Here is a 25,981-nt window from a genome sequence, read left to right on the forward strand (position 1 = left end):
GATACAATCAACGCTCTATTGGTAGCTTAAAGTGTCATTTATTCATTATATAAAATATATACAATGACACAAATGCAAATTAAAACACATGCAATAAAATTATAAACAGAAAACACTGAACTGAGAAATGACAAACGATATACAATGTACATGTAAATGTAATATATTTGTCAGGGCGTATCTTTGTCAGTTAATCTTGTACGATGAAGAATTGCCTTAATTGTGTGACGTCCGTAATGATTGTTATTATCACGCCTAATTATAATTGCTTGTTTATGGGGAACCTGCTTCCGCACCAGCGGTCCCAGCTTCTGCCCCGCCAGCTTCTGTCCCACCTGTTCCAGCTTCTGTCCCGCCAGCTTCTGCCCCACCTGCTTCTGCCCCGCCGGTCCCAGCTTCCACTCCTTCTCCACCAGTAGCGGGCTCTGGAGCTTCAGTCGGTTCTGGGGGTTCTGTTGTTTCTAGGTCTACAACGTTTATACAAAACAATTCATTAACAAATGTATACATTGTATTTACATGCATGTACATATGACTTAGAATTGCAGTTACACGCAGCTTTTGGAAATGATTGTTTTAATTGTTGTCACAAAATAAATGATGCGTGTTTGCATATCGTAGTATAAATAGGCTGATGGAGCATTTGGAGAGATCAATAACCATATATAACAAAGAGCAAGATGAAAAGTGTAATTTTAAATAAGATTGGATGCAGATCTGCTTTTTTTTTTTACGGGAAAACAGTCATGTTAACACGATAGAATTACAATTCATTAATACGAAATTAATTGCAATTTGCGGCGCAGAAATGGTCCAATTACCTTTTTCTCCCTCAACACTTTAAAATGTTTTATAACACAATTATTTTTATTAATAATTAACGTACTTCCGGTAGCGGATGGTTGAATTACAGCGCCCCCTGTGCCTGATGACGCACCAGCCTGAGATCCACCAGCAGCATTAGCGCCGGAAACTACCGGTTTGACGTTGGATTCCGGTTGTTCCGTGGGTTCGGGTGCTTCCGTAGGCTCTTCACCGGTGGCAGGAGTTCCAGTCACTTAAAATATGTAATGAATAAATGTAAACTTTACATAAATTTAAAATGATTTTTATGCATGTCAAGTTATTTAAACTTTAAGACCTTTGAACAAATACAGATTAAGACAAGTATTAGCACACAATAATAATCATTGTCATCTCCCATGTCAAGGGTTTCTGATCCGCATAGCTTCCGGATCAGAAACCCTTGACTTGGGAAGATGAATCATTGTAGGACAGATTTTCGCTATAACAAAGGTAGTTTGGTCCACTGGGGAGCGGAGTGGACAGGAAACCTTTGGCAAGCAAATGCGTGTGGGGAAACGACATTTTCATGTTCTACAATAGAGCATTGTGGAATGACACGGGTTTTTGGGATAGGGGTGTACAGTACAATGCATTGGTCGACAATAAAACATTGAATACAAAGTCTAAATGTATCGTACTAAACAAGATCAACGCCTTGGTCACAATGGCGATATAACCTAATACAAGTAACTCTATTACTATATGAATTAAACGAAATCAATTTGTTTTCAGAGTCTGTGTGTTATGCTATGTATATTAAATGCAACTTCAATTTCATTTTGTTTAGAGAAAACAGTCACAATGGTAAGGGAAAATCTGCTTCATAATACACTCTAATGGATATTTAACTATTAAACATACCATTGCTTCCTGTAGAGGATGCCTGCGACCCGGATTTGCTTCCTCCGACCGAAGCCGGTTTATTTGCTCCCTCCGGAAGTTCAGGTGCCTCTGTAGGCTCAGGAGGTTCCACTGGCTCGCCTGATGGCTCTAAAAGTGGTAATTACTAAATGAATTTCAACATCAGTAATTACATGCATTTATTTTGATTCTACTCAATATGTACCTGTAGCACGTGTGCTACATTTTAATTTATTACAAAAAAGTATATGCAGGGCATTATGCAAATAAACACTCTCTAAGATCGTGTGGGACAACTCCATAGTATAATTTTCTTCCTTTTTGAATTGTTACCTTATACAACGTAGCGCAATTGGTTGGTGCGTAAGCCACGAATCTAAGTCTTGATTTTTAGTCAAATATTGTGAAATTTGAAAACTCTTAAACGGTGAGAGTATTTTGATTATTGTGTTCTTTTATCCACATTAATATCGACAGGTGTCCCTTACCACCTTAAATTAGGACATGTACAACAAGCAGGTGCCGTTTGTGGATGTCCCGAATACATGTACGAAATAGGAGTACTTTGGGGATCGACCGGTTTACAACGAGCAAAAACACGCTTTAATCATCTTTATCATAGAATTTACAGGCGTTACATAATGAATAGCCTCAGCTTTTCGTATAATTAACGACTTTTTGTTTAGGCTAGTTCTGTTATCTTCCTTAATCGAGAGGTCTCGCAAACAAGGCTATTTTATATTTAGATACGACTTAAATCGTCTTACTAATATCATTTTAATTGCATGTATCTCCTTAATATTCTTTTGATTCTTTCAGAGTTTTTTAAGGAGACTGATGATTTTACATTTAAATGTTCATTGATTTACAAATAATTTCCAATTTGTTGAAATTTAACATTAATATAAAAATACTAAATTAAATGTCGTTAAAATATACAATGGGCATTGTATTGCGGTCAAATTTTTAAAATATAAGTATTCTAAACTTTAAAAAATTTGATTTTAAACTTTAAATGCAATACTTATGCAAGACGATAAACTTTGTACATACCTGGAGTAGTTTTGGGTGCTGTGTTGTTTTGGGCGTTCACGACCAAAATGGCCGCCAACAGAAACAGGCCTAGGGATTGTAGATTTCTCATCTTTTTAATTACCACGGTAATCCAAAACTAGCTGGTGCATGCTGAAACCAAAGTTCTTTCCCCATTTATTTATATAGAGGCAAACAATGTCATTTCAAATATCTGTCATTGTCAAAACCGTGTTATATTCAAAACAGATTATAGTTGCAATGTGGCAATTTTTCTTTTCTTTTTTTTCATTCGAAGTGCGCATTTTTTGTTGACCAAAATTCGCACGAAGAAAACTAATTACGCTCGAATGTAGGAGCGCATAACACGATATTCTTATTAAATTTCAAGGTTATCTTTAATTAAGAAAAAATGTTTCACATATGTTTTGTTGTTTCTTAAATATGTTAAAAGTTGCTTCGTTCGATCGTACAGTATTTCATATAAATGCAATAGTTTAGCAGTAAGTTTATGAGTAATAATTATAGTATAAATCAAACTTTATCGAAAAGATTTTATAAATAGATTTGAAGGTTTTATAATAATTGATTTTAAAGAAAAGCTATTTGACTTTCAATCGATTTACTTATAATCATTTCAAATTTGAATATAACACAATTGGTACATTTTAATTATTTAAACTTTATCTCTGAGTTTAAAAAAAAACAACAACCATCCACTTAGACGAGATTGGCGCTTTTTTATTACAAAAAGACACCATTACTTTTTAAAGATTTCTTCGTTATTGATAACTACATATACATGTACTTACCGGGCTTTGGAACTGCAATTCCGAGTAAACGTAAACTATATCTAACGAACCTTAATAAAGCGTCTTATTTATATCAAAGTTTTGGTCAGATTAATTATAAATATATTAGCATTTGACGATAAACCATTATATAAATTATCAAAAGTTCATTCATTTACTTTTTAAAGACATTTGAGTTAAAAATGATACAAAGTTTATAACTTTTTTTATCCATTAATTATTATCACATTATTAGCGTTACTAAACGGAATTTTATTATTAGAGTTATTAGGTTCACAATGTGAGGATCATTTTGTAGCTGGAAATTAACAGTACATAGATGTACTTACACTGAGATATTTATGTAATAATTTCCATACGGTGAACAAATATCTGTTTTTTATATGGACAAACGAAGACAGATGACAGATTGAGCGATTACGAGATAAAGAGAGAGAAAGAGAGGATTCTCTCTCTCTCTCTTCATCTCTCTCTCTCTCTCTCTCTCTCTCTCTCTCGTTCGATCGCAGTTTTTGAAACGAAGATTAATTGTAGAAAAAAGTACAAGATACAATTAAAATACACTTGCTATCCACCCCCCCCCCCCAAAAAAAAGAGAAAAAAAAGAGGAATTTAGCATTCGATGCATTAATTTGTTTATTTTTATCTTTTTTATGTTTGCTTTAACGCAATTAATACACCACTCTTAATGCAATATGATCAAAGTTAAAATGTTACCTAAATCTAGTATATGTCTGTCAAATAATAATCTTTTAACGACGCTTGACATACGTGCAATTGCACCTTTTTTTTATTCCACATTAATGAGACTAAATGATATAAAATATGTCAGATAAATAAATCATTTATAATTGGGGCCAGCAAAAGAAATGCGCAATTTACATGCGAATTAAAAACTGACATGAAAAGTAATATCCTTGTGGGATTTTGACATAATGTGATTGGATTTGCTATTTTGGTCAATAACATCCATTAAAGGTGTTTTAACATATATATACCCCGAGTGTAACAAAGTTACAAATACTAATTATACCTTAATTTCATAATTTCATTTTCCACTTCTCGATATTAATATTGCTTAAACATACATTGCCAAACTAAAAATAAATTCTGCATTTAAACAGTTTTTGATGATGAAAATGTTTTCACAGGGCGAAAAACCATCTTTAAGCAAGTTCTTAAAGGTGGCTTAAAGGTGACTTAAAGGAGCTTAAAGGCTATACAACCTTTAAGCCGCCTTTATTGTTTATTAGTCAACAGCTGTACAGCTCATAGACATATACAATTAATATACACATGTTATAATACATATACTGGTCACTTGAAAAAGGCAAGTTTATACATGAAGTTTTCTGATTACAAAAGCATTCTTAATATATTTACCTAAATTGCACAAATCCTTTACATTTTGTGTTGACAATAATAGAATTAATTTAAAGACAGAGGGTTTAATATAATAAAACTTCTTAAGGAATTTTTCTCTTAAGTTACAGTAATAGGGACATTTCAATATAAAATGATATTCATCTTCTATATCTAAAGTACATAGAGGACATAAACGTCTTTGTAATGGAACATTGTTATATCTGCCAGTTTCGATGGTAAGACAATGGGATGATAATCTTAATTTACATATAAGTTTCTTATATTGTAAAGGAATTCTTTTTGTTAGATATGACTGCAAGGTACAATGATCAACTAAATATCTATAGATTGTACATTTGGAAGAGGCATTTATGTCAGCTAGTAAAGACTGTTTAAAATTATCAAAAATACGTTGCTTGGCGATCGTTAAAATAATTTCTGGCTTTTCAAAAAATTGGTTTTCCCATAAGTTCATTAGCCCAATACTTGTTAACATATTCTTGATCTCTGCAGCCCAGTTTTTACATTTGTTTTTACCTAAAGTTTCATTATACATATTAACATAATATGAATTCAAAATGCAATTTCTTGATGATAAAAGTTTCATCCAATATCTTAAAATACGTATTTTTCTGATACATTGCAGAGGCATTCTGCCCAATTCACAATAAATAACTGCATTAGATGTGCCCCTTTTAACATTAAGTATGTTTTTACGATAATTAAGATGAATTTTTTCTATATCTGGGGCAGAATGAAAGCCCCAGACTTCACAACCGTAGTAATCAATGCTTCCTACATAAGTGTCAAAAAGGGACAAAAGCGTAGTAAAATTAAGACTCATATTACAACATTTCCTTTTCAGTGCAAAAAGCGCCTTCATACATTGTAATGACAATTGTTTCTGCGTAACATGAAATTTGCCATTGTAATTCAACAAAAGTCCTAGATAACAAAAACTGTTCACTACTTCAATTTGTTCACACTTATAAAACCACACATCTTCTGTTCGCAAAATTCCCCCATTTCTAAAAACCATTATTTTTGTTTTGTTTACATTAACCGTTAACGACCATTTCTCTGTATAATTTTCTAAAGTATTCAACATTGACTGTAAGTCAGCAGCAGACTGAGCAAAAATAACCATGTCGTCTGCGTACATCAGTAAAAATAAGGATAGCTCTTGTAATTCAATTGGAGTATTTCCATTGCTTAAAAATTCCATTTCGCAATCATTGACATAAAGGGAAAAAAGGAGAGGGGAAATTATTTCCCCTTGTAAAACACCAAGATTATTCACAAAAAAATCTGATAACTTACCATCTAATAAAACACAAGACTTAATATTATTATAAAGTGAACGTAAAATCTTCAGAGGTTTACCTCTGATTCCATACATTGAAATTTTATTCCACATTTTAACCCTATCCACTGTGTCAAAGGCACGCTTGAAATCTACGAAGCCGCAATACAATCTACATTTTTTCGAGAGATATTTGTTCACAATTGTTTGTAATGCAAAAATGGCATCAACAGTACTATGAAATGGTCTAAACCCGAACTGTGCGTCTGTAATAACATCATTTCTCTCGGCCCATGACATAAATCTCTTATTCAAAATTGAAGTAAAAAGTTTTGTCATACAACTAATTAAACTAATTCCTCTATAATTGGCAGGATCAGTTGTCCCACCCTTTTTATATATTGGTACAATGAGAGACTCACACAGTATATGTGGAAAATGACCTGTTGTAAACATAGCATTAAAAATTGTGTGTACAAAAGGTACCAAAATATCCTTGAATTCAATGAAATATTCATTAATTATACCATCCAGTCCATGACTTTTACCTGGTTTTAAAGTCTTTATAGCATCTTCAATTTCATTTAAAGATATGTCACTTTCTAATTCTTCAAAAATTACTTCTTTTTCACCTACGACCATGTCATTTCCCACGGCTGTATGATCAATACAAGAAAGGGATTTGAAATGATTGTGTAAATCTACAAGTGAAACATTTACTTTGTTAACTTTTCTCCTACTAAATTTCGAAAAAAATACTTTAGGATTAGATTTCCTTATTGTTTCTAATAAATTGCCCTCTTCATTAAGATATTTTCTCTTGATTCTTCGTTCCAATATTTTATATTGCCTTTTACTTGATTTTAATAATTCATGATTTTCTAAAGATTTACTTTTGTTAAAGTCAGCTAGCGCTTTACGATAAATATCATATAATCGCTTACATTCAGCAGTAAACCATGGTCGGTCATGTCTAGGTTCAACATTATCTATTTGTCTACTACTCTTATTGACATGACGAGGACTGGGCACCTTATGAAAGTCAGACATAAGAAAAGACAATTCATTTACAAAAGTTTTGACACCGTTTTCTAACCCTGTATTACTAGATAAATCATTCTGTACTAAACATTCCTCTAATCTATACACATTTTGCTGCAGTGACAATTTACTATCATTTACTAAATCTTCCTTCCAGCGATATCTTACGTGATCATGACTACTGAATGAATTCCCTTCTGACTGATTCAATGCTATGTTTATACCCGTTCTTAGTTCGATGTGCAATGGTGCGTGATCAGAATAAGTGTTAAAATTACAAACTATGAACTTATAAAAGTAACTAAATATGTCAGGTGTGCTCAATACATAATCAATAACACTACATCCATTGGCACCACAATATGTAAAATCGTTAGCCATATTATCTACATGTCTGCCATTTAGAATTCGTAACCCACTTTCAATACACATCTGAATCAACTTAAGCCCATAGGCATTCACTGCTTTGTCTGGACACACACGGTCACTTAATCTATCGTCCTCCTTGTAATTACAGATAGGTGATATAAAATCAGAGATTTGTTCATGTACATTATCACATTCAATATAATCATTTAACACCGAGCACCTGCTATTCAAGTCTCCGACAATAATTACTTTACCTTTCTCGGAGTATTTAGCAAGTGCTTATAGGTCCTTAATGTCCAAACTTCTTTAAGCTACCTTTAAGCCACCTTTAAGCCACCTTTAAGCATCTTTAAGTGGCATTTACGCTCTCTTTACACTGCCTTTACACTGTCTTTAAGTGGCCTTTAAGTCAATATTGATCAAGCTGAACAATAAAAACATATATTAAATGCAAAAGCTCTTTTATAGAGATGGGAGGGGGTCATCCGAGTGATAATATAATTTCCAAGGAAGGGGGGGGGGTTTCCAGGCGGTTTTAATCGTCGCTCCATTAAACACAGATCGCTATCATCAGCACCGCTCCGATGGACACAGATTGCCGTTATAAAATTCTTTATAATTTTTTGGGGGTTTCAAAATTATTGTAGGGATGAGCGCAGTCTCTGTATCTTAATATGTGCATAAAACTAATTAAAGTATGTTTGTTTCCTATTATAAATTAATCGGTGAAAAAAATATCTCTCTCTCTCTCTCTCTCTCTCTCTCTCTCTCTCTCTCAGTTCATCTGGTTATTAAACAAAATAAAGATAATGAACCAAAAATGCATGATTTAATTTGTTAATCGGTTTAAGGTTTGTATTTTTTTTTTTCAATTTTCATTATTTCTAACTCTAGATCTGCTAGATACATGTTAAAGATGAAAAAACTCTCAACTGCCTTTGTTATATCGGGCAGGATATTACTGCTTTGTTTGTCTAGACATAGTTTTTTTCGTTTGTGTATATCTAATTAGAGTCTATTGTTTGTCCAACTTAAGAAAACCTCTGGAACTAACACAGAATATACAAGATAAACACAACAGTTGTGTCGTGTGCCCAGGTGCATGTTTGTGTATATCTAATTAAAGTCTACTGTTTGTCCAACTTAAGAAAACCCCTGGAACTAACACAGAATATACAAGATATACACAACAGGTGTGTCGTGTGCCCAGGTGCACGTCAGGGTTTCTAAAGGCGTTGAATCTTAGTATGTACGAGTATACGATAAGTTTAGTGAATAAAAGTTAATTTACATTTGTAATTCATTTTCAAAGTATTATTTCCTAGCTCTGGGTTTCAAATATGTTACGTCTACAAATTAACGATACATGTATGTAAGAGTAAAATCTTAAGGCTAATTAATTAATGTACCGGTGATCATAAATAGGGGTTGATTATTTAAATATATGTATAAGGGTAAATATGTCAAATATACCGGGCCTGGCACATCATACAATTGTATGTACAAGTCATTTGCAATTGCCACATGCAGTAAATACGTCACCGGTAATTGGTAATTTTGTTTGTTATAGAATTGATAGTTTATAAATCATGTACATACAATTACATGTAAATACTTAAACATATTGGAACGGCGCCGCGATCATGAAAACCGGGAAATTGCGGGAAATTGAACAAATACCCTAATAGTATCAATGCATTTAATAAAAGAAATGATTTCATTTTCTTTCTTACATTTGTATAGCTATAAATTAGATGAATTACGTATATCTACTCGGTTTATATTTATTAACTAAGAAAGCCTACTATAGTGAACCTAACGGTTTCCATTTAGGTATAATATATTTTTGTTCACTGAAGACCAAGTTCCGTATTTCATTCTAAATACATGCATGCATGTAATTTATAAATTAGATATAATTGATTGTTACAAACTGAATGGTTTGTCAAAATCTTTTCAAGTAAACACATTTAATACAGTGATTCAATATCCACTGATATATAGGATATAAAAACACTTAAAAATATGTAAGATGGCGTGGCGCAGAGGATGTGTGGTTATACTAGTAAACTAAGGGTCCCGGGTTCAATTCCCACCGCGGCCGTTTTTTTTTTTCATTTTTCTTTCTAGAACAAAAACCGTTTTAATACCTTTTCTTTCATAAAGTTAATACATTTTGTTGGAAATTAAGCACAATATTGAATTAAATTTTTTTTAATGGCTTAAAGGTGGCTTAAAGGTAGCTTAAAGGTGGCTTAAAGATGTTTGGACATTAAGGACCTATAAGTTGTCCTTAAAGGTGGCTTAAAGGTGGCTTAAAGATAGTCTTTAAGCTGCCTTTAAGCCATCTTTACGCTTTCTTTAAGCCACCTTTAAGCAATACATATAGCTTAAAGGTAGCTTAAAGGTGGCTTAAAGATCGTCTTTAAGCTACCTTTAAACACCTTTAAGCTATCTTTAAGGAGGACTTAAAGATGGTCATTCATCCAATTTACACATACGACTTGCTTGTATAATGCACCTGGCAAAAATAATAATTTTACATAAACAATAAAATACTTTCTTTGGTGATTCATGCGGGATATAGCGGTGGCGACATTGTAGAAAAATACATGTAATTTATTATCATGTAATTTTAATGTAATAATTCATACATGTATATATTTACATCTACCGAGTATAATTCCCTCTGTTTCTTATTGAAACTTAAAGTTAATTCATAGCTCTATGGAAACAGTTAGACAAAAAATCTACTCGCCGCGTTTATCGATTTGTCGAAATATACAGCGACCTTAAAAAAGCCAATCATGGACTGCACGATTGTGTCAGAATAAAATTCCCACCGGAGACGATTTAACTGTTTCTTTAAGCTAACTTACTGGTGTACATTAACAGTAATTTATATAATTAGAGAATTTACTTTAAATTTACTTTAAATATAAATTTATTAATTTGTTAATATAAACAATAACATGTTTTCTTTGATGATTCAAGCGAATTATGAAGGTAGTGATCATTACAGAAAAAAATTACATCACCCGATGACACGAGTTATGTATTTTTTTCTGCAATTTCGCCACCTTCATATCCTGCATGAATCACCATAGAAAGCATTTTATTGTTTTAGTATTTTTTTTCCTGCGACGATTATATTTTTTATAATTACATATTCAGAGAAAATTCAGAGAAAATAAAAATGAATAAACATGAATTCGGATTGGAAAGCATCAATTTATAAATATCCGTAAAAATATTGGAGACCTGAAAGGAATAGCACACAAGAATATTTTAAATCTTTACATCGTAACCTATAGAATATACACCTCTGATTTCCATCCTATAATCATTTAAGTGATGTATAATTTTGATTAATGAAAATAACGATATTCAGAATGGAAAATAAAACAATTTTAAAAGAAAACAGTTCTGATTTACTCTTCAATTCCTAATTTGTTTTCATCAATGACTCAATTTGAAACTATTTCACATATTTAATTTTCTTCACATTGCCTTTGTTGTACTCACACACAAACAAATTGTCATTGTTGTCCACACATAAACCAAAAGGATTGTTCAGATCACAGTTATCAATGTAACGGAGAAACTGTCCATTCTGGTCCAGAATGTGGATACAATGGTTGTCTCTATCGGCTGTCAGGATACGACTCTGACTATCTGACGTGATACCACGGGGTTTAAATGGTTTGGTCTTGGTGGTTGAGGGATGACCGGTATATCTCCATCTGAGTTTCCCGTCCTGATTGACCACCACCACTGCACCGGCCTGGCAATCAGCTACACAGATGTCATAGTTTCTGTTCTCTGTGATGTATTTATTATAACTATTCCCTGAGTACAGAGGTTTACCTTTATCATCAAATTGAATGGTTCGTTTCTCTGTAGATCCGGAGTAACGGACAACCTTAGATTGAGTGTAATCAACACTGAACAAGGTAACCAGGAGATCACCAGTACAGGTGACACACAGATTACTAGGCCTCCATCCCTGTAATCTGATCAACTCTTCTGTCTGTCCATTCTTTACTTTATACACTGTCCCTACTCTCCAATCTGAGTACAGTAGATCCCTGTCTACGTCTACAGCTATATCAAAAGGCATTTCTCCTGATTTTGTAACAATTGTCTGTTGGAGATAACCATAAGCATTGAAGCATTTGATTTCATTGTTCCACCCACTAGTCCATATCTTGTCATCATTTATATAGGTAACACAGCGTAAACCGTTATCCCCCGTCTGTATAGTGGCAACTAGCACTGGTTCATCCAGTAGTTCTCTCACTGAAACGTTGGGTTGGTTTGGTGACAAGACATTTTCTTTTGAAGCAGTTGATAATGGGGTGATCTGTCCAAACAAACTATACAACTTCTCACGCTCTATTGGTTTTTGAATGAATGTTGGCAATGAAACCTTAACTTTGGGTGGAAGCTTGCTGAAATCTCTGATCTTAGAGCTGTACTTAATGGTTGGGGCCAATTCAGTGGAGTTCTTTATTTCTTTAATAGCAAGTAATGTTTGTTTTATGAGGGACTGTATCTGTTTGATTTCATCCAAGTGTTTCTGTAAAATGTCTCTGTGTTTATCTTTTATCTCGCTGATTTCAGTTTTCATTTTGTTGATGACAATATCGATTTCTTTGTGCCATTGCTCTCCTTGTTTGGATATTGTTGTTGTAAGTTTCTCATATCCTCCATCTAGGTTTACAAGCTGATTTTCCAAGTCAATGACAATTTTCTCATATTTCGGAGAAATTAAGTTTTCATACTCTTTTGTATCTTTTTCAATGATGTCTTTCTTTGTCTTGTAAACCTCTGTTACTTCGACAAATTTATGTCCCTTGTGCTGATCAGATGCCATACAGGAAGAACAAACAAAGGTGCTGCATTCCCTGCATTGCAATTCGCAGTTTTTCTGTGGATGTTTAACACAATTCGGATAAATGAGGGTCGATCTTCGTTCCTGAAAAGGGACTATTTTATGTTTTTCATATTCATCTAAGATGTGATCTAGTATACAGGGCTTGCAGAGGTTGATGTGACAAAAGTCACAGTAGCTGTGTACTATGGCGGTCTCACAAAGGTCACAACGGTGTACATCCTGGGCACTAGTACGGGGATCCATGATTTTTCTACAAATAGATAACAAATATTAATACCGTAGCTGTAAAATACATGTATCAACATAAAATACGCGCGTTACTCAATTTGTATGCACACACCACTGCAGTTATGAGAGTGTATACTTCAAAAAATCATAATTCAAAGCTATAATAATGTCCAAAATCATTAACTTGTATACTAGTATTTATAAGTATGAACATTGAAGTCATGTAATCAATCTACTATTCCTTTTATATTTCTCATATAGACTGGTACAAACGTAATCATATAAAATGTTCTTTTCAGAAGTGAAAGTAGAAATATTATATTTTAATACCTAATCAGAGCTTTAGTTATTTCTATTTTAGGCCTAATTTATATATATATATATCATTACATCTTAAAATATACTTCAGTAGTTTTATTTGATAGATCAATCTAACAGGTGTTAAAAAGGGGTACCGTGATTATTCTTCTTCCTTGTATTCTAACATTGTTGAGCTTTTGTGGAATGTGGTCACCTGACAGTTTTAAATTATTTAGAGTTACTTCCCGTGCTTTGTACTTCGGTAAACGTGAAATGGTAGTTGCAATTAAAATTGTACTTCTAAGTAAGAGTACGAAATGATTTGATATATACTCGGGTTGTTTTGTGGGTTTTTTCTCCGGGGAGGGGGGGGGGGGGTGCCGTTAAGCACATTTCTTTACCCTAACTACATATAGTATGCATATATAATAATAATATGTTACGTTACATGTGTATACTACTATACCTAGGCCTATCCATGTTCTTCAATGCAGAAACAAGCGAGATGGACCATATCAACGGTGAATTTTATACAAAGCATACAAGCATACAAGTATATTTATATTTGCCATTACAGTTAATGGAGGTGATACTCAATTAAATAGCTAAACAATGTTTTTGAAAGCTGTTCAAAAAGTGAAAGGAAGACGTTTATTAGTTGACTTATTCAATATTGTCTTTTCCTCGGTAATCTTTTCCCAAAAATGGTCAGAAGGTATTATAACTCTTGTTTATAAAAAGGGAGATTGTATGGACTGTAATAATTACAGAGGTATCACACTTGTAAGCTGTCTATCTAAAATATTTACATCTCTATTGAATGACAGATTAGGTAATTGGTCCAAGGCATATAATGTAATCACTGACGCTCAGTTTTGGGCTGGATATAGTACAACAGATGCATTTTTTTTACATCGGTTAATTTGTCGAGGTATTGCAAATAGAATAAAATTATTTTGCTGTTATGTAGATTATCAAAAGCCTTTTGACAAAATTGATAGAAATATAACGTTTTTTTAAATTAGCAAGAAGTGGTATTGATTGTCGTATTTTAAATATTATTAAGTCTATGTATAGTAACATAAAGTCATGTGTAAAATATCAAAATCATATATATGTCCAAGGTTTGTTTTATTGTCTCGAGGGTTTGATGCAGGCTGGGTCTCTGTCTCTTTTCTCATTTTCCTTGTATGTAAATGATTTTGAAATTGAATTCATAAAGGAGATGTGTCTACCTGTTGAAATTAGAGATAATGCTTTATTCTTGATTATGTATGCAGACGACATTGTACTTTTTTCAGAGACAGAGCAAGGTTTACAAGATATGCTTGATTGTTTACAGCAAAATACATCCAATTGGAAGTTAAAAGTTAATAAAGATAAAACAAAAATTGTTGTATTTAGAATAAGTGGAAGGTTAAAAAATAATTATTGTTGGGAATAATAATGAATTTATCGATATTGTTGAACATTTCATTTATCTTGGTATAACTTTGAATTTTAATGGCAGTTTTCATAAAACGCAAAGTGTATTAGCATCACAAAGTACAAAAGCGATGCACTGTTTATTGTCCAAAATGAATTACAATTGAACGTAAATTCAAAATTGTCACTGTTTGATACATAAACTGGTAGCATAGTACATTATGGTTGTGAATTATGAAGACAGCACACAACAAGTGAATTAGAAAGTATACATTTATATTTTAGTAAGAAATTATTATGTGTTAAGAAAAGTGTTACATCAATGATGGTATATTTTGAATTGGGGCGTAAATACCGTATATCCTCTCATCAACTCGAGATTGAGCGTGGCAGATTTTATAATGACCATAGAAATGAGAGAGTTTGTAAACTATGTTCACTATCACAGATTGAAGATGAGTTTCATTTTATTTAAATATGTCCATTTTATAAGGAAATAAGAAAGTTTTATGTAAAAAAATATTATTATGAAAACCCTTCTGTCTTTAAACTTATTCAATTACTTTCAACAAAGAATATCAAAGAGTTGTGCAATTTGGGAAAATACCTATATAAATGCTCAAAATTACGATAAGATTATAATTATTGTTTTTGTTTTGAGAATATACTCTTCATTATCCTGTTTAATTTTGTATTGTACATTTTTCACACTCCTATGTGCAAACGCAGTCTTATACAAGATTGTGATGTTTGTAAAAAATGTCTACATGCATATGTATGTTCGCTTTACTTATGTATAAATGTTAAACCTATGAATCGTATGGTTCTTGGTAATAAAGAATACAATATATTAATACAATCGCAGAACGACATTTTGAGACTATCGTTAACTCCTTTATTCTAAGAATGGACAGTATCAGGCAATTGTATAAACAATGCTGATTAATTCTTCTTCTTTTTTCAATTCTGACAATAGAACCATTCTTGTATATCAGTTTCGTTTGTAAACTTCTTGGATAGTTTCAGGTATGATCGAGGGTATATAAAGCTGTTTTGCAAAAAAAAAAAAAAAAAAATGGAAAAACACATATTCATTGACTCTTATACTGAGCAACACCAACATCACATTCCTTGTTGGAGAGAGACTTTTTTAATACTCGATCAAACTTCAAGGTTGTTAATAGGGGTGTTCATATAAGGTACTGCAAATACTGACACTGGTCTTAGTTATGTTCTGGGTATGGAGGATTGGAATACCGCAGGTACCAAATTTTTATATGAATCACAGATTTTTTGGAAAATAAATTATACCAGTAAAAGCCTAGCAAAACAAATAATGCATAGACAGACTCGAACTCGGATGCAATTTTCTTCCCAGGAAAGGTGAAGATCATGAAGACCATGAAGAGTTCGAGTCTAATACAGTGCAGTGAAGTTTGTCCTAATCACCTCCACCCCACCCCGGTAAACCTTTTATTTACATCTTGGTCAATAACATCCATATATTTAAAATTATTGTTCTGTAATTTTAATGTATTTATCTATACCGAGTGAGACAAAGTTCCAAGTACTAATTACCTTGATTTCATTTTTCACTTCTCTGTATTATTTAAAAAACTGAACTTTATTTATTTTACAACGATTGATAAGCAAGTTCTACAACTTATATTAATATCTCTCGTTGCCACGGATGTTAGCGCGAGGGGGTCATTGGTGTGGGAAGAAGCCGGAGTACCCGGAGAGAACCCACGTGTCCAAGCGGGCGACCGCCATACCATATCACATACCACCACTGTCGATCACGGGATCGAACTCGGGTCGCAGCGGTGACAAGCGAGTGAATTTTTTAAAAAAAATTTTCTAGCGAGTGCATTGTCCACTACGCTACCTGAATACCTTCTCTGTATTATTATTGCTTAAACATACATTGCAAAACTAAATATAAGAAACAGTTTACGCTTTTTTATAAACCGCTTCGCGGTTTATAAAGCGTAAACTGCCCCAAACCATTTTATATCGTAAAAAACAAATAAATATTGAATTCATTCCTTAATTAAACAATCAAATGCTTTCTTTTGTGATTCATGCAGGATATGACCGTGGCGACATTGCAGAAATATGCATGTAATTTATTGTTCCGTAATTTTAATGTATTTATATCTACTGAGTATGATTCCCTCTGTTTCTTATGGAAAATAACTTAAAGTTGATTCATAGCTCTTTGAAAACAGCCAAACTGAAATCCACACGCCCGTTTATCTATTGGTCGAAATTTACAGCGACCTAAACTAAAATGACTGCATGATGACGTCAGACTTAAATTAACATCGGAGACGATTTGGTTGTTTCTTTTAGCTAACATACTGATGTAAATTAACTGTCATTTAAAGAATTTTACTTATTTTTTTCAACAAATTTATTAATTTGTTAAAATGAAGATGTTGATATAAACAATAACATGTTTTCTTTGATGATTCATGCGAATTTTGAAGGTAGCAATCATTACAGAAAAAAATTACATCACCCGCTAACGCGAGTTGTGTATTTTTCTCTGCAATGTCGCCACTTTCATATCGATCCTGCATGAATCACCATAAAAAGCATTTTATTGTTTTAGTATTTTTTTTTCCTGCGACGATTATATTTGTTATAATTACACATTCAGAGAAAATTCAGAGAAAACAATAATGAATAAACATGAATTCGGATTGAAAAGCACCAATTATTATCAATTAGGGAGCTCTCTATCGTTTAAAGACAATTTAAACTGTATAAAATGTTAACTGAGGCAGAAGACGAACTTTGTAAAATTTATTTTTAACAGCCTTCGGAGATCCATAACTTTTTCTATGGGAAGGGGGTCAAGGGGTCAATTGTATCTGTCCGGGGGGGGGGGGGGGTCTGAGATATATTTTGGAAATTTTATTATATAAAATTCCAGGGAGGGTGGATCCGGACCCTCTCTCCTCCTCTTAACCTATGCATGAGCAAGGAATGTCGCATTATGAAATTAGAATGCTACTGTGTTTGATCCACGGTAAACAGACAGCTGGTAAGAGGCAAAGCCAGCACTGGTAAACAAATATATCACATGTACACATTAAAATATTTATAAATATTCATAGTAAACACGATGGACTAGCGCAAGCGTACCAATAATATCATGGATTAATCGGAAAAACTTAGCGAGTACGGTGACTGCATCAAATTCTATTTAGTCGATCGAGACTTGCTGAATGCAATAAAAAAAAGGCCAAGGCCAAAGATTTAAGTTACGAAGGCGAGAGTGTGAAGTTGCTAAGGCGAAGGAGCGATGGTAGTATCGTTCCTTCGCCTTCGCACGAGCTTTGCACTTTCACCATCACATTTTTGCATTTCGCAGTCGCATCATCGCACAAGTTTTGGCTTTTCGCTTTCGCACTTTCGCCTTCGCAACTGCGCATCTTCGCCCTAAAAGTGAAAGTGCGAAGGTTGAAATGACCCCATCGGAACACAATAGACACTGGTCTTAGTATGGAGGATGGGAATACTACAGTTACCAAATTTTCATATGAATCACTCACTCTATTGGAAAATAAATGACACTATTAAAAGCCAAGAATGCATAGACAGGCTCGAACTCGGATGCAATAATATTCCCAGAAATGGTGTAATTCATAGAAGATCAGAAAGAGTTTGAGATCCCGCCTAAACACACGGGATAATTCAAACGTCTTTTTATTAACATAGTTATATAACCGAAAATAGGTTTTGGACACCAACCCCACGGGCAAATATAGTCATCCCTTAGCTCATCCCCTTCGTGAAAAAGTCCACGCATGGCAGTCTTCATTCTAGCTTTTTGTGATTACAGGTAATTATAATATAAGGGGTTAATAATAAAGGGGATTTGGGTTTGTGATTTTAAAAATAGTTATAGATTAACAAAATTAATTTGATTTACTAGTATTCCCGTATTTTTACTGTGTTGTTGTACCGCATTTAAAGTGCTATAGATATTACATTTGTTTCTTTATGGCAATAAAGAGGCATAAATCCCCCTCCCCCAAAAAATGCATCAAAAATATGCTCATTCATAATTTAGTATACTCTAAATTCGAAACGGTCAAAATTCGAAAATAATAAAGTCGGAATTTCCTGTTGATAACATTGTGTCATAAAAACCGTACCTACAACGTTTTTTGAAATTCTGTGCAGCGGTTTAATGAAGGAGTCTTTATGGTAACGTAAATTTGATGAACAAGTTACCGTCCTTTATAAAAGGACTACAATACGTGGACCATTTGCATGTGTTTCCAACAAAAACGTGAAAGCCTTAAGATTATTAGAGCTTCCACCCACTCTAGCCCCCTGCTTTTAACCACTAAATTTGTACGTTGTATTACGTATATGTATGTTTATCTCAGAATTTAAAGGGTTCATACTTCTAAAATAATTATGATCTATCTATTAATGAAGTTTGTACGTATAGTATCAGGCATTCGGCGAATTCTACTATTTGCGCACCAATTACGTTTCGCACTACTTTGTTAGCTATGCAGTGACAGCTTTGTGTAAATTAATTTCATATTTTGATTCATTTTTCTTGAGATTTTAACTTTTATACGGTGACATAATTATTTAATCATGATACTTAAATGCTTAAAAAATGTTAATCGTGAAGTACTCTAGCCTCGCCTGCTTTAAAAGTAAAGTTACATGCATATTCAGAAAACAAAACATTGCAAATCATGCTATTTGATGCGTATTGTAGTTTCGGCAAAACATTAACTTATTTCAAAATACTGACAGTTAATATCACATGCTGATCATTTCTTTAAAATGAATACTTTGTTTCTGTACTGTTTACCGACAAATTTACAATTACAGCGCCTTTTAACTTATGTGTGCATATGGTAGGAATCCCGATCTCGATTCAAATAAACGTGTGCTAGCCTGGTTCCCTAAGCTACCCATTACGCACAGGAACCAGGCTAGCTCATGCGCAGGCTGAATTTTCCCCATAGCATCCGGTTTAACCTCGCTTATATATTTTCTGCGTGGACCTCAGGGTCCACGCAATTAATGTGATCGGAATATCCTGGAAATACTCACGTCTATACACATTATGTCCTAAAATACATACAAAGTTGTCTGCGTTAACAATATGTTCATAAGTATACCCTATGCACATGTTAGGGGACAAAAGAAAACGCCATTATTAAAAAGTGATTCTCTTTTATTAGGGCAGTGCTAAACATTGTAGAGGACTTACAAACACTAGTATAAATTGAATTAAGACTTACTCAATTATCTTTGTGTAAGAGTGTTCGATAGTCGTGGTAATATTAAGCTACATGTGTACATCCTTTAGACGAAGAGTTCTGAATAAACATATAAGAAAATGCTCAATTTTTTTAGCTAATTGATTATCTTTCTCTGCTAAATATTAGTTCATGGTCCAAAACATCACATTTAAAAGTTTTTAAGGCAATTGAAGACACTCTACCCTCCTTAATAATCAGTGCTTGCTCTCTCAGATGCTTTTTAATAGGGTGAAAAAACATAGGTCTATGTCTGGCGAAATTTATGTTAGAGAGCATAATTGTAGATTATTGAAACAGCAATCTCTTATTTGATGTTCTTACTTCTCAAGATGTTTAATGGTACGTCTGGAATAATACGACAAAGTCGAAAATACTTTCAGTCTCATGGAATGATCCTTATACAATTACACAGTAAAATCCAGGTGTAATCGGTTCCATTGAAATACCTCTGCAGTTATACAGTGTATGTAAACAAATAATTGATGTCACAATACACGATACACCTTTATCATATTATATGAAAATCATAGAGCTTGTATGTTCATGGATACTGTTTTGACACAATATCGTATATCATATGTTAAAAAAAATTAATACATGTAGATAATCATAAGTTCATTTCAGACGTATTATAAGATACAATGTATATAAATATTATAATATAAAAAAGGATATTGCATCCTATGATACTTACAATATTTATCATATAATACAATAAAATACTGTAATAAATAATGTTGCAAAATGATATTGAAACATATGACACGAAATTGTTTTGTTTTAAACATTTTTGTATTTCATCACTGGAACATATTTTTTAGCATCCTTGATAATGGAGATCAGGCTCTGCCTCTGAAGCTACCTCTGCGATTTATTCATATTATAGTAAAAACAATTTAGCAAATTTGAAATAGTACTATTATCTATAAGACATGTGACCTGTTCCAAAAAAAAATCTTCTTGCCCAGATTCAGCATCCAAGTCTTTCAAGTCTATTAGTAGGTCCAGATGCATCATTCATGCAAGTTTGGTGAAGATAGGATAGGATAATAACTTAGATATAGGACCTGCAACGAAAACTTTAACCAGGTCCGGACGCCGACGCCGGGGGTATACAATAAGCTCCCTGCGACTTCGTCTCGACTAAAAAGTCGTTATCATATATAATATGTAAAACTTATACAACGATCAATAACGGCAAAAAATATATTTTCCTCCCATAAAAATTCCATTCTATAATGTTTTTTTAACTTTCCAATTTCGTTTTCAGGAGAGAGAGAGAGGGAGAGAGATTACTTCTGCGGAAAGTCGTGTGTTTTACATTTACTAAAATGCTACATGTAATATTTTTGAAATGGTTTTTGAAATGTCTGCGGCAGATTTAATGCTTTGCATCAAAATTAAAAAAACATTTCTATAATTTTGTGCAAAAAATATGTGGAATGTAAATGTAATCCAATAAACAACTCTTGGCGTAAACAAAAATTGAAATTCTTAAGGGTTTTTGACATAATGTGATATGCATTAAATTTTAAAACTTTTGTCAATTACATCCACAAAGAATATTTTTATAAACTTATCTATGCACATGTGTGATAAAATAACATGTAATTATGACCTTGATTTCAGCATTGTATTATCACTCCGGTTCATTTATTTCTCTCAAAACTTACATAAAATGTTACCTGAGGTACATAGTTAATACATGTAAAAATGATAAAGGAAAAGCAGGATTTATTCATATTGCCATATCAAATATCTTACTTATGTATGCATAAAGTTTTCGAAGGGTTACAGAAGTTTCTAGATGAAGCAGGTTTTCTATTTGTTCTGCTATCCTCACTACCTTTATAGCCGCATGAATCACAAAAGAAAGCATTTTATTGTTCAAATAAATTTTTATTCTATAATCAAGTAATGGTGTATAATTCGATATGTAATAAATAATGAATGTAAGCAAAGACCAATGTTAAAAAAAGTTTCTGATATATTCTTCAATACCTTTGCATCAATGACTTCATCTATTTTGAATATTTGATTTTCTTAACTTTGTCATTTTCATACTCACACACAAACAGGTTGTCATTATTGTCCACACATAAACCATACGGTTTCACGAAATCACAATTATCAATGTAACATAATTTCTGTCCGTTCAAATCCAGAATGTGGATACAATGGTTATTATAATCTGCTGTCAGGATACGACACTGGCTGTCTGTTGTTATACCACAGGGTATAAATGGTTTATTTTTGGTAACTGAGGGATGACCGGTGTATCTCCATCTGAGTTTCCCATCCTTATTAACCACCACTACAGCACCAGCCTTCCAGTCTGCCACACAAATGTCGTAGTTTCTGTTCTCTGTAATGTTTTTGATAAAATCATTCACAGAGAAGAGAGGTTTACCTTCATCATCAAATTGAATTGTTTGCTTCGCTGTTGATCCCCAGTAACGGACAACTTTGGATTGAGTGCAATTATCATTGCGCATGGTAACCAGGAGATCACCAGTAGAGGTGACACACAGCTTACTTGGCTGCCATCCCTGTAATCTGATTAACACTTCTGTCAGTTTATTGTTCAATTTATTCACTGTCCCTACAGTCCCATCAGTGTACATCAGATACCCATCGCTGTCTACAGCTATATCAAAAGGCCGTTCTCCTGATTTCGTTCTGATTGTCTGTTGTAGTGAACCATAAATATTAAAGCATTTGATTTCATTGGTCCGTCCACTAGTCCATATCCTGTCATCGTTTAAATATGAAACACTGCGTAGATATTCATACCCAGTCTGTATTGTGGCAACAAGCTCTGGCTCATCCAGTAGTTCTCTGACTGAAGTGCTGGTTTGGTTTAGTGACGAGACATTTTCTTCTGTAGCAGTAGATAATGGGGTGATGTGTCCAAACAAACTATACAGCTTCTCAGGGTCTATTGGTTTTGGAATGAATGTTGACAATGTAACCTTAACTTTGGGTGGAAGCTTGCTAAACTCTCTGATCTTAGAGCTGTACTTAATGGTTGGGGCCAATTCAGTGGAGTTCTTAATTTCTTTTATAGCAAGTAATGTTTGTTTTATGAGAGACTGTATCTGTTTGATTTCATCCAAGTGTTTCTGTAAAATGTCTCTATGTTTCACTTTTATCTCGTTAATTTCGGTTTTCATTTTATTGATGACAATGTCGATTTCTCTGTGCCATTGCTCTCCTTGTTTGGACATTGCTGTTGTAAGTTTCTCATATCCTCCATCCAGGTTGGCAAGCTGATTTTCCAAGTCATGGACAATTTGCTCATATTTAGGAGAAATTAAGTTTTCATACTCTTTTGTATCTTTTTCAATAATGTCTTTCTTTGTCTTGAAAACCTCTGTGACTTCGACAAAGCTATGTCCCTTGTGCTGATCAGATGCCATACAGGAAGAACAAACAAAGGTGCCGCATTCCCTGCATTGCAATTCGCAGTTTTTCTGTGGATGTTTACCACAATTCGGATAAATGAGGGTCGACCTTCGTTCCTGAAAAGGGACTATTTTATGTTTTTCATATTCATCTAAAATGTGATCTAGTATACAGGGCTTGCAGAGGTTGACATGACAAAAGTCGCAGTAGCTGTGTACTACGGCGGTCTCACAAAGGTCACATCGGTGTACATCCTGGGCACTAGTACGGGGATCCATGATTTTTCTACAAATACACTACAAAATAAATATCTATACTATATATGTAAAACACATTTTCATGTATTTTTTCAAATCTTCATAATGTCTAAAATCTTTAATTTGTATATGTATAAGTATGTACAAGGACGCCATGTCATATATCTATAATTCCTTTTATCTTTCTCACGAAGACTGGTACAAATGTAATCATATAAAATGTTCTTTTCAGAAGTGAAAGTAGAAATATTATATTTTAATACCTAGTCAGAGCTTTAATTATTTTTATTTTAGGCCTAATTAAAATGTATATTTCATTACATCTAAAATATGCCTCAGTAGTTTTAATTGATAGGTTAATCTAACAGATGTTGAATAGAGGTACATACCGTGATTATTCTTCTACTTTGTATTCTAACATTGTTGAGCTTTTGTGAAATGCAGTCACCTGACAGCTTTAAATTATTTAGAGTTACTTCCCGTGCTTTGTACTTGGGTAAACGTGAAATGGAAATTGCAATTAAAATTGCTCTTCTAAGCAAGACTACGAATGTGTTAACATTCTATAGAAATGATTTGATATATACTCGTTTTTTTCTCGGGGGGGGGGGGGTCCCGTCAAGCACATTTCTTCATCCTAACTACAAATAGTATGCATAATAATGATACATTAAGTTACATGTGTACTACAATAGTTAGGCCTATCCTATCAATGCAAAAACAAGCGAGATGGACCATATCAACGATGAATTGTATACAAAGCATACAAACATGCAAGACTAGGCCTAGTATATTTCACTGGGCCAGGTCGGAAGCAAATTGAAAGTGGGGGGAGGGGGCTAGACTAATCCTCAGAAATATGATCGGCAATAATGATATATTGATAGCTAGAAGCAATCAACATGTTCAGTTTGATGTAAAATAATTTAAAAAGCCCCAGTAGTACTGTATTTTTACAGATTATAGAATATTTTGAATATGAACACCATAATTTCATCATTACAAACCGTCAACAATTAAATTTAATTTTGAAATAAATTTGGGGAAAGCCGTTCGTAAGCTCCTTAACCATTTCTGTGCCACAGGGCCGATTTTGGGCCGATCACACAGTTGCGTAGAGTGCCACGGGGCCGATTTTGGGCCGATTTCAACATAAGATATTTTATACATCTTTTATGGTTCTAAAGATAACAGCAATGAAAGTTTTGCACATTTAAAATATTATATAATGCAATTTTTGTGGATTATATATGATTTTTTCATAAATTAACAATAAAAAAAATATTATATGTACATATGTCTTACATGTAATATTTTAGGAAAATAAATTTGCGACACAAATGATTCCATGTTACATGAATGCTTTGTTTATGATACGAACGAGTTCTTGCTCATAGCAGTATTGAATAAATGAAATAAAGATCAACTACTTTAAAAATGAAATAGTTTGCACTGAAAATCCGGTTAGAATAATAATTGATGAAACAAATAGACACACGAAGCGGTTTAAAATGACGTCATTTTACGTAAGTGACGCCATAATTACATGTGCGTGCTCGTATATTCTGCTGTTTGGCGTCATGCCCCGCCCACCCAAACAAATGTAATTTACAGCACAGAAAAATGCATATCACTTATCACTTAATTACAATATTTACGTCTATTTTCTAACTAGAAATCTCAAAATATAGTTATTTGTCATACAAGAATTTGCCGAAAACAGTGGAAAAAATATGAACAAAAAAATGTGAGCCGTGATTTTTATGTGACATGGGGATCCAAACAATTTGTCAGAGTAGAATTCTAGCATGATGCCATCATATTCTGTTTCACAGATAAAAATTATGGTTTTGAAAATGTTTTATGAGTTGATCCCTGTCAATTTTTTACCAACATACAATCTTTAAGTGTAATGCTAATGTTTACATGCGTCACAATTTCCTGAACATTCATTTTCATATTTACACCTTCCGAGTATAATTCCTTCTTCTATTTCTTATGGAAACGTATAGTTAATTCATAGCTCTATAGAAACAGCCAGACTGAAATCTACGCGCCCCGTTTATCGATTGGTCGAGCCTTCATCGACTGAAACTGACAGGACTTTAAATATTCACGCTCCGTTTATGGATTGGTCAAAACCTACAGCGACCTAAGAGAAATCACGGACTGCACGAAATTATCATGATGATGTCAGACTCAAATTCCCATGAGAGACGATTTGACCGTTTCTTTTAGCTAACTTATTGATGTACATTAACTGTAATATAGTGGATTTTACTTACTTTTTACAATCAATTTAATATTATTTTTAAAAGAAAGATGTAAAATATAGACAGTTAAATGCTTTCGTAGATGATTCAAGCGGGTTATGAAGGTAGTGATCATTGCAATAAAAATTATGTATTCTTTCTGCAATGTAGCCACCTTCATATCCCGCATGAATCACCAAAGAAAGCATTTTTTTGTTTAAATATTTGTCTACATGTGCTTATATCTGTTATCACCTTTAAAATAATTAAAAACCTTTTTTC

At 33.2% G+C, this 25,981-nt stretch overlaps 2 protein-coding genes across 2 annotated transcripts; both read right to left on the reverse strand.

Moving 5' to 3' along the window:
• Positions 1-18: 18 nt before the first annotated feature.
• On the reverse strand, positions 19-11,275 carry LOC128158476 (circumsporozoite protein-like). The gene is made up of 5 exons (XM_052821344.1): positions 11,155-11,275; positions 2,761-2,892; positions 1,708-1,836; positions 887-1,057; positions 19-467 (listed from the first exon to the last, which is right to left on the reverse strand). The coding sequence occupies exons 2-5, from the start codon at positions 2,849-2,851 to the stop codon at positions 274-276; spliced, it is 585 nt and encodes a 194-aa protein (XP_052677304.1). The 5' UTR covers positions 2,852-2,892; positions 11,155-11,275; the 3' UTR covers positions 19-273.
• On the reverse strand, positions 11,101-24,038 carry LOC128158478 (uncharacterized). Its single transcript, XM_052821345.1, has 3 exons — positions 23,837-24,038; positions 21,834-23,475; positions 11,101-12,490 (listed from the first exon to the last, which is right to left on the reverse strand). Exons 2-3 carry the CDS (start codon positions 23,466-23,468, stop codon positions 11,108-11,110), a joined length of 3,018 nt encoding a protein of 1,005 aa, XP_052677305.1. The 5' UTR covers positions 23,469-23,475; positions 23,837-24,038; the 3' UTR covers positions 11,101-11,107.
• Positions 24,039-25,981: the final 1,943 nt, after the last annotated feature.

Source organism: Crassostrea angulata, chromosome 8 (assembly GCF_025612915.1).
Source record: "Crassostrea angulata isolate pt1a10 chromosome 8, ASM2561291v2, whole genome shotgun sequence".
In the NCBI taxonomy this organism is placed as follows: Eukaryota; Metazoa; Mollusca; class Bivalvia; order Ostreida; family Ostreidae; genus Magallana; species Magallana angulata.

Bases quoted from the DNA above. Each gene is read 5' to 3' on its own strand.
- LOC128158478 (XM_052821345.1), bottom strand. From the start codon at position 23,468: ATGGATCCCCGTACTAGTGCCCAGGATGTACACCGATGTGACCTTTGT. The intron at 12,491-21,833 runs GTTAAGAAAATC...GCATCTGATCAG, and splicing joins GTGAGTATGAAAATGACAAA to CACAAGGGACATAAATTTGT.
- LOC128158476 (XM_052821344.1), bottom strand. From the start codon at position 2,851: ATGAGAAATCTACAATCCCTAGGCCTGTTTCTGTTGGCGGCCATTTTG. The intron at 1,837-2,760 runs GTATGTACAAAG...TACCACTTTTAG, and splicing joins AGCACCCAAAACTACTCCAG to AGCCATCAGGCGAGCCAGTG. The intron at 468-886 runs GTACGTTAATTA...TAAACGTTGTAG, and splicing joins TCAACCATCCGCTACCGGAA to ACCTAGAAACAACAGAACCC.